Raw genomic sequence first — 15,411 nt, 5'->3', positions numbered from 1 at the left:
TACATTCATTCTGGCATTCACTCTAATAAAATGTACTTATATGGGATCCAACCTTGATACCTAAGTCGTAGCGATAACATTACTTTGAACTTCCTAACTTTGACAAGATTTCCCAGTGAAAAAAATCTGCCCTTGTTTTACCTAGTTCAGCTGATGCCAACTGGTATCTACATTCATACCAGATGGCAGAGCTGATTTTGGATCCAATTTAAAGGCACTTTGTAGAGGTAGGTGTCCTTAAAGTGGATCCAAGGATGATGGGGAATGCCTTGAGATGAGTGCTTATTGGTTCATCATTGCACTACATCAAGCAGCAACCACATAATTCTTTTAATACATTTAGGGCTTGTAAACAATCAAAATCGAGCAATAATGCCCAATATATATATATGGGTAATTCTTCAATTTGGGTAACTTTTCAGTCCCTGGCCTAAAATTTCATGAAAAAAATTAAAATCATATTAGGTTTTGTCACATTTGCTAAGTAGCAATAAAATTAGCCCTGAACTTTTTTTATTGTCTCTTTGTCATGTATTTTTATACGTTTTTAAATGTGTTTTATGTCAAATTTTCAGTGCTTTGGCCATGTCCCCAGCCCAGAGTGTGGTACTTCAACTATGTTATAAAGTGAAAAAAAGTTTAAAAATAACTAAATTTTTAGATTATACTTCTTCAAAACAAGTTGAATAAATAAATTTCACATAGATATTTCATTTTAATGTGCCATATGTGGGTTTTCTCAAACAAAATATGGCTGTCCCTAAGTACTGTGGTCATTACCATCACTTTGAACAAATCACAGAATAATAAAGGTTTTCCAAAATCAGTTCACTTCACTCATCTGCATATGGGAAGAGGCAGATGAGCACATGGCTGTCAAGAGGAAAGTTTGACATTTTGATCATCAGAAATGTAAGTAAATTCAAGATTTATATAGGGTGACAGTAGAGTATGTTTATTACACGTCATTACCAAATAAGCTTCAATGTTGTTATTTTAGTGTAGTTTTATGAAAATTTGCTCTGTTTGTGTGTAACTAGAGTGCATTTTATGTTAGCTGTTGGGTTAGCCTTACCAAGTCATACAATGAGCTATTTTTTACCAGGAAAGTAAGAAATGTCATTACCATCACACGTCATTACCACCACACAATAAGCTGTGATGGTAAAGACAAAGTGTGGTGGTAATGACATTTCTTTTTTTTTCTTGCCTCATACTCAATGATTTTTCCTTATTTAATGGAGATAACTGAGTAAAGATAAAATTCACAGATATATTATCAATGTCTAGTACACATTTTGACTATTTTGACACTGGAGTTTTAGATGCGGTCAATTTGGGCCCTGGCTTCTATAAAACATATGTGTCTGTCTTTGGGCTCTAGTTTCCCGGCGCAGCGCGGGGTGGCACAGTGAGACAGTTTGCAAGTTTCGCAGACGGAGGTGCGCCGAGATGGGAGTGGCGTTGCAGCAGGGGGAGGTGCCGACAGATTCAGCTTGGCGCAGTGACAGTTTCGTGCCAAAAGGCTTCACCGAGGTGCGCCAAAAGCTCGCCATCTGAAACCGGCCCTGCGTTCCAAATCGCATACTTATACTTTTTACTTTTAGTATGTACTGCAGCTGCCCTTACAAAGCATGTAGTTTAGTATGAAATATGCATGCATATGCATACTATTGGGACACACTACATACATCATCCCTGAAGTCCGGCCCTCTCGCTCACTTCCGCCGCCGTGCGTATAGCGGCAAATTTGAATGTTGTTGTCAAAATGCCGGTGCTGTTTCATACTGCGCTGTCTGTCATATTTCTGATCTTCTGTCTTCCTGTCGCTTCTGCTGTCACTGAGCGAGTTTTGTGCGATATGTGTGTTTTGTTGTCGTCCGTATGTGGGCGTGGCTTGTACACGCAACTCAGTCAGTGCGACGTAACGTCCGCTGCACAAAGGATTGTGGGTCAGAATGGCCAGAGCAGCATGCTGAAATCCATACTGCGAAATCTGACCGGATGTAGCAGAACATCCTGGTACTCTTGGCATACTGCATCTGACATACTATGTATTGGGACACACTAAATCTTTTTTTTCCCTACTAAATAGTATGATAGTATGAGTATTGGAACGCAGGGCAAGTCTACTTTCCGCGCAAGGCGGAGCGGAGCCGGCGCAGTGGAAGTTTGGCTGACTGCCGCACACGTCACCAAAACCTCACAATCAGCACAAACGGTGCCAATCTCCTTTGATCTGACATCAGTTGTGACGGGACAGTTGATATGGAGATATATGTATGTGCTGATTGAGATTGTAGCATTGAATAGTGTTTTTTTGTCGGTATTTATTGCATCGTTAATGTGCCTGACATTCCGGAAGCCTGCCTGTGAGGTTTTGGTGACGTGTCCGCACTGCTCGCCGGTCTCCGCTCCGCGCCTGTCTCCTGAGCTCCGCTCCGCCTGCGGCAATAGACCTCCTTGTCAGCTGTGTAAACTTTCATTACGCCTTCACGCAGCGCATTTTAAAGGCGAGGACAGGGGCTCATTTGATTGGTTAAATGTGAATCGGCTGTGCCAAACCCACTCCACGCCTTCTCTCCTCCCATGTGCCGGTAGGAGGAACGGCGGAGTACTTGCGCCACCGAGCACGGTGTGCCAAACTTGGAAAATCCGCCTGGCCACACCCAGTCGGCGAAGCGCATCTGCGCTACGCCCCCGCCTCGCCAGGTCTGCGAAACTAGAGCCCTTTGTCTGTGTGTGTGTGATTTTCTGGAGGTTTAACCCCAAGGATAATATGTGTTAAAATTTTAAAATAACAGCTGTGTTAAATAACTCCATTATAACATTATTGAATGACATTTTTCTGCACCAGTTCATAAATATTATGTCTGAATATTTTATAAAGGCCTCATGTGTCATTTAAAATAAATTCATACATTTTCTCTTAATAGGCTACAGTTAATTCAACATGGCACCAAAAACAACTGCGCAAAGGTCAAAAACATTAACGTTAACTGTTTTGTAACAAGGTAATAAACATTTTCTATTTCAAAAGGTGGATTTGATTCATTTTTACATTAGCTGTTTGTATCAAATGTCATTACCAAAACATTTTGTCATTACCGCAACACACAGTCATTACCACCACAGAGCATATTTTTTGAGAAAAACAAATTTATTAAATAATTTCTATATATTTATTTTGTATTTGTGAGAATTTAACATTTTTTCTTAACATTTTATCCAAAAAATATATAAATTATTAATGTACTGAAAGCATAAATTGAATTGTCAGAGTAGCATCTAACATAATATTGAAATATCAGAACAAACAACCCCTATAAATATGTTTAAAATGAAATAAAAATCATTCTCAGCACAGCTTAGTCAAAATTAATGTTTGAAATTACATGCAATGTTTTAAAAACACCATATTTTCATGTTGTTTTGAAAAATAATTCATTATTTGATGATGTGATGGTAATGACGTTTTGTCCTGACATCTTGGAAAAACCTATAAATATATTAATATATCTGAAATAAATGGTCACAACCATCCACAAGAATGAATTCCTGAGAAAATAAAAGCAATATTCAGATAGATAAAAATATGTTTCTACAAGTTGTATTTTCTTACAATTTAAGAAGTCAAAAGTTCCCTCAATTGAAGAATTACCCATATATATAAAAAAAAAAAACTAAATCACAAACCCACAATCTGACCAGTAGAACAAGTCACCTTAACAAGCCTTGCACTCACTCAAAAACCTGCGTTGCCAAGTTCACAAGACCTTTGAAGCTGCCTTGTCCTCTGCCACATTACCTGCCTCATTGTGGACGGTGTACTCTTGCTCATCTGCAGGTTACGAGGGAAATGGGAGAACATGCACCCAGGCCAACATCTGTGCAACCAACAACGGAGGCTGTTACCCACTGGCTACCTGCTCCTCCAGCCCTGGTACACACACACACACACACACACACACACACACATACACACACATGCACATTTTATTGTTCTTTATCAGGTTTATTGCTGTGTACTCTGAAATTTCTATTTTGACTGTATCTAAAAAAAAATATATGTCAGTGAAGTGTGATAATTTCTGTTCTTTCCATTCTCCAATTTCCTTAGTCAAGTGGCATTATTTGTAAACCAAGAGAATGATCTGCTTTGCCATTTATTACAAAATCTGTAGGCTGTGCTGCATGCAATGTTCTTGCAATGGGATGAATCTGTACTTAGCACTTTTACACTTTTGAGCTTTATTGTACATCCTCCATCTCTGTCCTCATTGTATTATTAAACTTTGAAATATCAGCAAGAGATGTGCAATGTGGCCCATATTGAGTAAACTGATTATATGTACTGTTATGGTCATTTGATTTGATATGTTACTCCTCACCTCCCCACCCCATCTCCACCCACCCTCCACCCCAGGCTCCACTATCCCTGTATGTACCTGTCCTCCAGGCTTTGTAGGCAATGGCTATGGACCTGGTGGCTGTACGCAGACCAGCAACATCTGTCAGTCCAGCAACCCCTGTGTCAATGGACAGTGTGTGGTGAGTGTGTGTGGCTGTGTGTATACATCCATGCGTATGTGATGCATTTCATAGTATAAAAGAAAACCTACATTATCCTTACGCAGCTACACACACTGGTCCTTATTCACATGTCATCTCTGTTTTTTTTATGGTCAGCTGAAGACATTTTGTATGCTGGAGGACCTAAAATTTGCTTTTGCTAATCATAAATGTTTATACTCATACATACACACTAAAAACTGCTGGGTTAAAAAATAACCCAACTTTAACCCAACTCCCGGGTCAAAAAGGGTCCAACTACTTGCTGTGTTTATTGACTCAAGAAATTGGGTTATGCATTTTGAACCATAATCTGGGTTAAATAAATAACCCAATTTTTCATTTAACATGACCCAGGATTGTAGTCAATATAACCCAACTTATAGGTCATATTCATTTAGGCTAATTAGTTAGATAGTTTTCAGCAAGACAAAGCTAGGCCATATGGCATGAGAAACTCTCTGGAGCTTTGCCTTTTGCACTGATGGCAGTAGGCTGGGGGCGGCAATAAAATTATAGACACAGACACAAAACAACATTTAGCTTCCAGGAAACTCCTGCAAAGTATGCCTTCAAGAAAAGTTTTGTGAATAAGATCCTATGAATCAAATCCTCACAACACAATAAATATGTGAATGTGCTCACAGGCCACCAGCTCAGCCCCCGGCTACATCTGCAACTGTAACCCTGGTTGGGAAGGGGTCACTTGTAATCAGAACATCAATGAATGCTCCAGCAACCCCTGTCAGAACGGAGGAACCTGCACTGACCTCATCAATGGATTCTCCTGCACCTGCACCGCCCAGTGGACCGGCCTGTTCTGCCAGACTGCACAGCAAGGTACTGGAAAGGAAAGGTCCAGAAAGATGTAGGGAAGGAGGAGGTGCTGGCAGCAGTGGGACTGGGGAATGTTGAGACACTGGGAAGAAGTCATGAAAGGAGTTAAAGTTACTGAAGTCAGGACATGGTGGAAGTGGGTCCATTTATGTGTTTTTTGCTTCTATATATTCCACTTCCTGACACTTTTTAGCACTGGCCCAGTTGGTCTCTTTAGGTTACTGTGTATTGAGCTTCAACACAAATTGAATATCAGTGAAGAAATCAATGTGTGTTCAGAAACTAGAGCTCCAGTATTACATAACTTCACAGTTAATTTGTACATTTTGAAAAATCATCACTTTAAAAAGGGGTACATGGCAGATGAACATGTTAATATATAGCAGTGTCTCAGTTATGTCTGAAGTTAATTATTAACATTTTAGGAGGAAGTGCATCCTCTTTCTCAGCTTCAGAGCTGAGTAAAACTTTGAGATGTCTTTTGTTGGGGATAAACAAGAAAATATGATATTAGCTGTGAGCATGTTTACTCAAATCCCATTTAATCTGCTGTGCACATTTATGACCCCTAAAGGAAGAACCTTGTTGATTTGGGTGACTCCATGATGTTTCCTCTAGTGCCACTGACAAACCAAACCCCGGTTATTTTCTGTACCCTGCTGTAATTCACCAGCAGCACGTCTAGTTATTTTTTTTTGTCTTTTGTCTTTTTTTGTCTTCGTCTTTTTTGTATCTTTTATTTGTCTAAGTAAATTTTTGGACCTGGTGCCCAAGAAACCCATTGATTTTGAAGAAGAACATTGTATAATCATGAAAAAAATGAAAATTGTGATGTTGTGAAAGCTGCAATTGCCAATTTAAAATTGTGGCAGTCATTGTCTTTGATATAAATAATCAATCATGATGTCCTCAGGTTTTACTGTATGTATGTGTGCTTTTTTCAGCGTGTGGAGGCCAACTGACTGGACCTGCTGGTTCCTTCAGTTACCCCAACACCCCAGGCCATGATAGCTACCCCCACCAGGTCAGCTGTGCCTGGGTGGTCCGTACTGATCCAGACAAGGTCAGTGATGTCTGTGTAACAAGTGACCCTCTAGAACAAGATATGCAGTACTTGAAAAAAATTGGCACCTAAAAAATGTAATTCTAAGAATCAATGCTATTATTATTTTTAGTGTTGTAGTAGCTATTATTTGTTGTAGTGTTGATTTGCAATTGTCATCCATGTCATAAATTCACCTTATTTTCAAGTGGTATGCGGAAACTTATTTCTAACCAAAACATATAATTTTTGATAAAATGTCACCTTCTTACCTTTGGCCTAAACTACTTTGGCAAAAGCTCCTAAACTCGTCCACAGGATACACCCACACAGTCATGAGTCAACAAGCATTGTAGTTATTATAAATTATAGTAGTATTAGTAATGTGACTGGCAGTAGGAGCAGCAGCATCATTATTAGAAACCAGAACAGTGAGAATCCTCTAAACACAACGTTTTTTCTCCTTCAGATCGTGCGCATTACCTTCCCTTACTTCAGTCTGGAGAGCAGCACCAACTGCAACTTCGACTTTCTCCAGATTCACGATGGTGACAGTGCCTCTGCCCACATGATTGGAAAATACTGTGGCCAAAGCAACCCTCCGGAGCTCTTCAGCTCCCACAATTCCCTGTACTTCTGGTTCCACTCTGACAGCTCCATCAGTTCTGGTGGCTTCACTGTTTCATGGCAGTCTCAAGATCCAGGTAGGGGTCTACATGTGTGTGTGTTGTGATAACTTAAAATTGTCCCATTTGTTTTGAGCATTTGCTTTGATCAAACTTTAATGTAGATTAACATCATCAGTTTAATTTAACATCGTATAGGACATTGCCATATAGCCTATTTTTTTCTGGTGAAGGACTTTTAGGGCTCTATCTCAGAGTTAATCTCACTTGAAGCTCCATATTACTTCAAGTGAGATTAACTCTGAGTCTGTGAATGTGTGTAGAACTACAACTCAAATCTGACACTAGCTTGACCTGCCTCTTTTGTTGATCCTGCCTTATATCTCAACATGGTCCTCCCCCGCTAAGTGTGCGGAGGTGAACTCAATGAAACGTATGGCAGCATCAACTCCCCTGGTTACCCTGGCAACTACCCACCAAGCCGGGACTGCTACTGGACAGTGACAGTGCCGCCTGGCCTGCTCATTACCTTTGCATTTGGCACCCTGAGCCTGGAACAGCATCCCAACTGCAACTTCGACTTCCTAGAGGTGATGCTTATGCCACCATGCATCCCTTGCCTAATGCATGACCAGTATTTATATGTATAGAATGTCACTTTTCCCAGCAGCTATTTTGACATGAATAGCAGGGGAAACACTGGTGATGCGTTCTAACAGAGCCGGGCCTTGTTATTGTGGCACTGGCTCACTGGAAAGGCACGTAAACGTAACTGAACCTTAACTAACATCAATGACACCTGTGAAATGTAATGTAATGGTATTTCATGTCAAAGTGGCTACTGTGCAAAATATATCAAATACCATAGGAGTCCTCAAACCCAACAGTATTTCTGACCCTCAGGTGTGAAATTTGAATGAAACTGCCTTTATTTCTTTTAAAAAAATATTTTGCTTTGGCCTATGGTCATAAAGCACAGACTAACAATTTTTAAATACTTTAATATTTTCATATGATGGTAGAATTTTTACATTTTGTCTATTTTTGTGTTTAAGATTTATTTACTATTTCATAATTTTTTAGATTTTTTTAATTTTTCTTCTTAAAGAGCTTTTTTGAATGTTTTTTTAATTTAGAATTAGTTAGTTTTTTTTTTTTTTTTTTTTTTTTTTGTACATTAATATGTATTTATTTAAGCAAGACTATGCTTTCCAACAAGAAATTGCATCTTTGTAGACCAAAGTAGTGACTTGTATTTTTTATATATATTTTTAAAGAAATTAAGGTTTTTGTATGACATGTTTAGGCTTCAGAGAGTTAAATAAAACATGTAAGCAGCTTTCTGAGGGCTATACTAGTAACCTGTGCTGTCTAAGTGATGCTCTGTTTGGTTGTGTGTTGTAGATTCGTGACGGTCTCCTGCCTGAAGACCCAGTTCTTGGGAAGTACTGCAGCACTGGATCCCCACCCCCACTGCGGACCACCGGCCCAGCTGCCTGGATCCACTTCCACTCTGACTTCACCATCACTGACCGAGGCTTCCACATCACATACACAACATCACCATGTAAGACATATGCCCCTCCACCACCTAACACACATACACAGCTTCCTTATATAACAGCCCTGCAATAATAAGAAAACACCTTGATGAAAAGAAATGATAACTACGTTTAGACTTGCTTGCATGTTTTGAGAGCATAGAAGAGCTTATTAAAAGTTAGACGTATGTCATGCATAACAGGTTTAAAACCTAGTGGGACAGAAACAATAATAACTATAATTATATGTGGATGATGCAACTTTTTTTTGCAACCAGATATATTTTCACTGGATGCCCTAATACTTGATTTAAACCATTTTCATACTTTCAGGCAGGTTAGGTTGATACAATAGACCATCGTAACCTACATCGCCTACCCCAGCATACACCTCCAGCATTAGATTCATGGTGCAGACACAGGAAAATTCCGAGGAGAAAATAGTAAAACCTTGGTAGGCCAAATCTGAGAGGTATCCCTCATTACAGGACTGCTTGGCATGCAATATAGCACAGTACGGTAAAATGGACAGTAACATCAATAACCGAGATAAGAATTGTTTCCCTCTGCCATCTCTCACCTGTAATTGTGCCTCAGCTGACCCTGGCTGTGGTGGCACCTACACCGACAGTGAGGGCATCATCATCTCCCCCAACTGGCCCAACAATTACGCCCACAATCGCCAGTGTATCTACGTGATCCGGCTGCCAGCGAGCGAGGTGGTATCCCTCAACTTCACCGATATGTCCCTGGAGTCCCACAGCAGCTGTTCCTTTGACTATGTGGAGGTAGGAACTCTGGGCCTCATTTATGATATGACATGAACAGATTCCTTAAAATGTATTTACAATTATGACAGTAAAATATATCCACAGAACTTGAATGCAGTTGAAAGATCTTTCCCATTCAAATCAACATTGTGGGATGGTCAGTGCGGCGGCCGTATTTATGTGTCGTTGCCATGGAATGCTAGCTCTTTAAACTTAACACTTGCCTTTAAGCTATGACATTTTGTAGCATTTAAGGGTTGTAGCATTCAGTATTGCATTTGTCTTGCTTGACTTTTCACAAGTATTTTGAAATGCACTTGTGGTCAAACTCACAATATTTATTTGTTTTAAGTTTTATGCACAATATAAAGCAAATTAGTCCTAGTTTTCAAAGTTGTACAAGGCAAAATGTTAAAATGGAATAAAGGGGGAAAGCCAGCCATCCCCACTCCTTTAGATGTTGTAGACATCACTGGTAGGAAATCTTATCCATGCAACATTTAAGAATGAAAATCAAGAATGTTTCCAAGAGTGAGATCTATTTTTTTTTTTTTTTTGCTTTTGTCACTTTGCCATAAAGCATAACCGATTGGCTGTGAGTAAGTTTGCTGATATCACCTGGTTTGATTTTTGGATGTTGGAACGCTCAAAATTTAGTTACCTCTCTCTGCCAGTGGAAGAGCCAACATGGAAAGTTGCCTCACCGCCTCCTCCTCATCTTCCTGCTACTCCTCCCTGTCCTCCTCCCTGCAGGTTCGCGATGGCAATACAGAGACTGATCCTCTGATCGGGAAATACTGTGGAAACACCCTCCCAGCTCCCATCCTCTCCACCTCTAACACCCTCTGGATCCGCTTCAAATCTGACAGCTCCGTCAGCCGGGCTGGCTTCAGGGCCGTCTACACTGTTGGTAAGACAGCACACACCCTGACTCTACTCTCCTTTACTTTAGAATGGCAATAGAAGACAAAGATGAGAGGAGAATAATTTTTTTGTCCAATACCTGTTGTGACATGGGATCTAAGCTGGTTCTTTGTGCATGGACAGCTGACTTTACTTAGCCGGATTATGGATTGGACTTTTTCAGTTTTCCCTATTCATGAACTCATTTACAGACGTGGCTTTGATTTTCCATTGCAAAGAGCCAATAGATAAAGGTGTTATTATAAACAGGCAAATTTCGAGAAGAGAACACCAAGATCGTTTAGTGTTTGATGGACCTATTTATACAGTTTCCACAAAGAGTTAAGTCTATGCACTGAAAATGTAAAGGAGCGATGTGTGTGTATGGCTACGATTTCCACCTGCCCTCTAATCACCTGCCCTCGTGCTCCCCAGGCTGTGGAGGCACTTTCTCTGGGACCGGTCAGATCCGCTCGCCCTACCACCCCAACGCCTACCCCCACAACAAGCAGTGTGAGTGGGTCATCAACCAGCCGCAGGGCTATGTGGTCACCCTCGACTTCCTGACGTTTGACATCGAGGGAGGATCATGTCGCTACGACTTTGTTGAGGTACAGTGTCGGCTCTCGCCTTCTGGGGGTAACCTCTCCAAGTCATATCTAAAGCTAAAGCACTAGCTGTTTGCTGTAAAATATGACAAATAAAGAATACACACTGCTGTATTTATTTTCAGATTTTTCATGACATTCATCATGCAGTGTGTGTAGGGCCTCCTCCCACCTGGTGATATTAAAAGCGACCACCACATTATTACATTGTCAAAACTAATGTTAAATGTGCTTTTCATTTTCATTATAGTTTCATTTCATTTATTCTACAGCGTTGTCATTTGATTAAACTTGGTCACATGATGGAAACAAGATGAACAAATGAACAAATTTTAGATAGAAGCTTAACAACATTTATCATTTTAGATGGAGACCATCAAGCCAGTAGTCACAATATGGGTCACAACATGCTACACTGCAATTTTAATGCATTTTTAGAAAGCTGTTAAAATTGTTTCTAACACTGTTTATTTTGAACTTAGTTTTTTTTTTTTTTTTTTTTAATAGGAATGGTATTTAATGTTCATAGCTCTATATTCTGTTGTTTGCTGTATGTAGTTTGATGCATTAATGGAGCAACCCATTAGCGCATGATTGGTTTGATGTTGTTGGTCCAAAAAACAAGAATTAACATTAACTGAGGGCAACACAGTTAGATGAGGTTTTAAGAGGTGTTGTTATTGTTCAGAGGAAAAAGTAGAAACACTGCAACTGTGAAGATGCCAGCTCCACATGTTGAATATTCCCCAAAAAATGAATCACACCCACTGCCACTACCCACTTTAGTATGAAAAGATGATCAGTTCCTCCTTGATCCATGACCAACCTTTCCACAAAATTTCATGCAAATCCGTTCAGAACTTTTAGAGATATCCGGATAACTGACCATAGAGCCCTTAGTTTGATGCAGTCACAATACAGATAGTTCTTATCTAGTATAATGTCATATTTTCCTTTTGTTTGCTTCCTTGCATCTGCTCACCCTCCTGCAGGTCAGGGACGGCTCCATGTCCAGCTCTCCCCTGCTAGGGACGTTCTGTGGCTCTCAGATGCCAGCCAGGCTGCAGTCAACCCAGAGATCCATGTACATCCGGTTCAAGACCGACTCCTCTGTCAGCAACTACGGCTTCACTGCGGCCTATGACTCTGCCGTGGAGGGTAGGTGCAGCTCAGCACTCCAGCAACTTAGCAACTCCCTCTAGCAACTTAGAAATAAATATAGTTTTCTGATTATAATGGCCAAGTCAGAGCTCTACCTGTCCTTCCCCACAGGTTAGATGGGCTCAGAAAATGTAGAAAGCTATTTTCATTGTCTACAAATTTATTACATTTATTATATATTTATTTTATTTTATTTTATTTTATGCTGCCTTTGTGAAGCACTTTGTAATGCTCTAAAAATAAAGATTATTTATCATTATTAAAATACAATTGAAATATGTATATTAATTTTGATTTCTAAAAAGCCTGCTGCTCCAGATAACTTCCACCCTCATTTTCTGAAAATGGTGGTCAGTATCGTACCTGAACCTTTAGTTTATTTAGCCTGACTCTTGAATTCAGTTCTATCCCAGGTATTAAAAAAAAAGCATACATTATATTCTTATTTTGAGTAATAGGACGTCCACTGTCCTTAATGATTATAAACCTGTTTCTAAATTAACTGTACTTTTATTTAATTTTATTTTACTTTATTTCAGATATAGAATTATATTTGGTTGTGTTTATCTCAAAAATAAAAGCTTTACAGTATACTTTTCATCTGCCATGTGCATGAGGTCATTATATTGTGACTCAGCATCAGTTACAGTGCGACTGTGGGACTGAAGTAGTAACTTGTATTAGCTTCTGGTTGCAGCGTTCTTGGCGCCGTGTCCTGAGAAATTAATACTCAGTAACTAGTTCATCTGCCCAAACACAGTTTGAGTCTGGCTGTTTAGTAAATTTTTTATCACCACTGGAAGGTCATTACTTCAAAATTAATTACAACATATTAATTACTAGGAAAACATTTAAAAATGTAGGGAAAAAAGGAAACTGTACTTAAATGACAGACAATCCACAGAATATTATTAATAATAACGGCATTCTAAAGCTACCTCACCAGTTTCCCCAGGTTATATACTCTCTGAAGTCGACTAAATGTCCAATCCCTCCCTGTGGTTTCCCTGCTCCAGGCTGTGGTGACGTACTGACCGCTCCATCAGGCACCTTCTCCAGCCCCGGCCACCCCAACAGCTACCCCCACGGTGCCAACTGTACCTGGTACATTCAGGCTGCCGCCGGCAGTCTGATCCAGCTCTCCTTTGACACCTTCAACCTGGAGTACCACATCAACTGTAACTATGACTACGTGGAGGTCTATGACAATGGCACTGTGCAGACCGGGACCAAGATCGGCAGGTATGTAATACTGTTGCTCATCATGTCTCAGGATACTGTGACAGGATAGTTGATGGTAATTCTCTTGTAATGTTGTAATCCCAACCCTAATTATGGTTTTACAATCATTGTCCTGTAATTTTTTGTACTTTTTTATGAATTGTTTGCAAATAATCACACAATGTTCTAGTCTTTTTTGCAGTTTAATTTGAAAGATATGATGGGGTAATAGGGAATGAAGTCACTGCTATTGTGGCCAGTGCCTTATGTCATGATGTGTTTAGTCTGTTAGTTACAGCAGGACAGATGACTGGGATGTGTAGATTTTGAAAAGGAAAGAAAGTCAGTGATGGCTCATTTTATCCAGCAGGCCCTGACCCCCTTTCATTTTCCAAAACACTGTCCCCTGGCCTGAACTATTTGAGTATCCCTGCGTGACAGGAATGAATATGTAATATGATTGTGCCTGTGTCTGTGCAGGTATTGTGGGCGTACAGTGCCTCCATCCATCACCAGCACCGACAATCTGCTGACCCTGCTCTTTGTGTCTGACTCCAGTCTGGCCACGGAGGGATTCTCTGCCAGATATGTCTCCATGAATGCCACCACAGGTGCACTCACCTAAACCGTCAGTTGTTTTGAAGCCAAAAAAAGTGCTGGCTAACCACTCTGAACCATTTTGAGATAGAAAGTAGTACATCAAAGCACTCAGAGAAACAAAGTTTTCAAACCTGATACTGAGCATGAAGAGCATTAAGATAAAGTGAATTGAAACACATTGTAGACATGGAAACTTTTGTTCAAGGATTGGTGAGACCCCATTTTACAAAGAATTGAACAACTGCACAATGTTTCCAAGCATGTCAAACTGCACTAAAGCATAGACAGATGCCTCAAGAGTTTGTTTTCCTCAACTGAAGTACCTCCTCCTGTGAGCTCAGACCAAACAGGAAACAAGTTTTTCAGCCAACATGATTACATACAAAGACGTGGATAGAGGCAAATTCGTGCCTGGCTTCTTGCATTCGCGAGTTTTACGGCCATATTTGTGCAAGTGAGGCAGACGGGACACCCAGGACTACTATCTGCATGTTACTTCTGCCGCCTACAGTAGGACTCCTGCCCAAGTGGCTGTATTTAATGACTCAGGAGCGAGACCAGACTGAGGTGTGAAAAGCAAGGGTAGACTTATGCACAACCAATGCAGTTTTACTTAAGACTACTATATAAGATCTCTGACTTGTAAGAATGGGGTCAATCGTTGGAATATAGAGAGTTATGCTGTTGGTTTTACCGTCTTGTGGGGCTGATGTTTCCTGAAAGGAGAAGAAGAAATGCTAAACTTTGCGCCCTACCCTAGCCCTGGACATTCAGACAACACCTCCAAACCACTACCGGTATATTGTACATCAGTAATCAGTTCAAACTATTAACCGAGTACAAACAAGTAGACTGGCTGAGCACAAGCTACCAAAAAACTACAATTGACAGTTTAACTACAAACCACTGCAAGGTGATCTTACCTGAAATTACTGTGTGATGAACATGAATTGATCAAATCCAAAGCTTCACCAGGAAACTAGCCAAAGGTACACTATTACTGTATCCACTGAGGTTAACATGAATAGCCTTGTGAAAACGTACAAGAGCCCAGCCTGAATCTGTCAGTACCCTCTGACCCCATGAGGCACAGGCAAGGATGCAAGGCTCTAACAATAAATATCATTTAACAGAGAGAGATTAATTCATCTATGAAGGGACAGGGGATAACTGTTGAAAAGAGGAAATTTATCAGGAAGAAGAGCTGATTTTATTTAGCAGGATGGAGGAGCAGCTCATTTCTCATCTGAACCTCTCTCTCTCCAGACTGTGGTGAGACCTTCAATTCCCTGACAGGGTCCTTCAGTTCTCCTAACTACCCCAGCTACTACCCCACCAACAGAGAGTGTGTTTACAAGATCATCGTTCCAGTCAACAGGCAGATCATGCTCAACTTCACCGACTTTGATCTGGAGGGCTCCCCTCCCAGCTGCAACTATGACTACGTGGAGATCAGGTGAGGATGGATTTAAAATGGCAGGGTTGGTTAGTTTCTTTGCATCGTCAGCACCCGAGCTTAAAACTCACCAA

At 40.3% G+C, this 15,411-nt stretch overlaps 1 protein-coding gene across 1 annotated transcript in view; it reads left to right on the top strand.

Moving 5' to 3' along the window:
* Positions 1–15,411, top strand: part of cubn (cubilin (intrinsic factor-cobalamin receptor)) — a 64,401-nt gene that overhangs the window by 11,251 nt on the left and 37,739 nt on the right. Inside the window, exons 10-23 of the mRNA XM_030079340.1 lie at positions 3,848–3,943; positions 4,427–4,551; positions 5,220–5,412; positions 6,354–6,472; positions 6,921–7,155; positions 7,486–7,667; positions 8,482–8,644; positions 9,216–9,406; positions 10,142–10,298; positions 10,727–10,902; positions 11,892–12,057; positions 13,077–13,302; positions 13,762–13,892; positions 15,148–15,337. Of these exons, the coding sequence (XP_029935200.1) occupies positions 3,848–3,943; positions 4,427–4,551; positions 5,220–5,412; positions 6,354–6,472; positions 6,921–7,155; positions 7,486–7,667; positions 8,482–8,644; positions 9,216–9,406; positions 10,142–10,298; positions 10,727–10,902; positions 11,892–12,057; positions 13,077–13,302; positions 13,762–13,892; positions 15,148–15,337 (2,350 nt within the window). The remainder of the gene's footprint in view (positions 1–3,847; positions 3,944–4,426; positions 4,552–5,219; positions 5,413–6,353; positions 6,473–6,920; positions 7,156–7,485; positions 7,668–8,481; positions 8,645–9,215; positions 9,407–10,141; positions 10,299–10,726; positions 10,903–11,891; positions 12,058–13,076; positions 13,303–13,761; positions 13,893–15,147; positions 15,338–15,411) is intronic.

The sequence above is a fragment of the Myripristis murdjan genome, chromosome 20, assembly GCF_902150065.1.
Source record: "Myripristis murdjan chromosome 20, fMyrMur1.1, whole genome shotgun sequence".
In the NCBI taxonomy this organism is placed as follows: Eukaryota; Metazoa; Chordata; class Actinopteri; order Holocentriformes; family Holocentridae; genus Myripristis; species Myripristis murdjan.
Note: the sequence above shows the minus strand (reverse complement) of the source record. Positions and strands in the feature narration are given on the sequence as shown.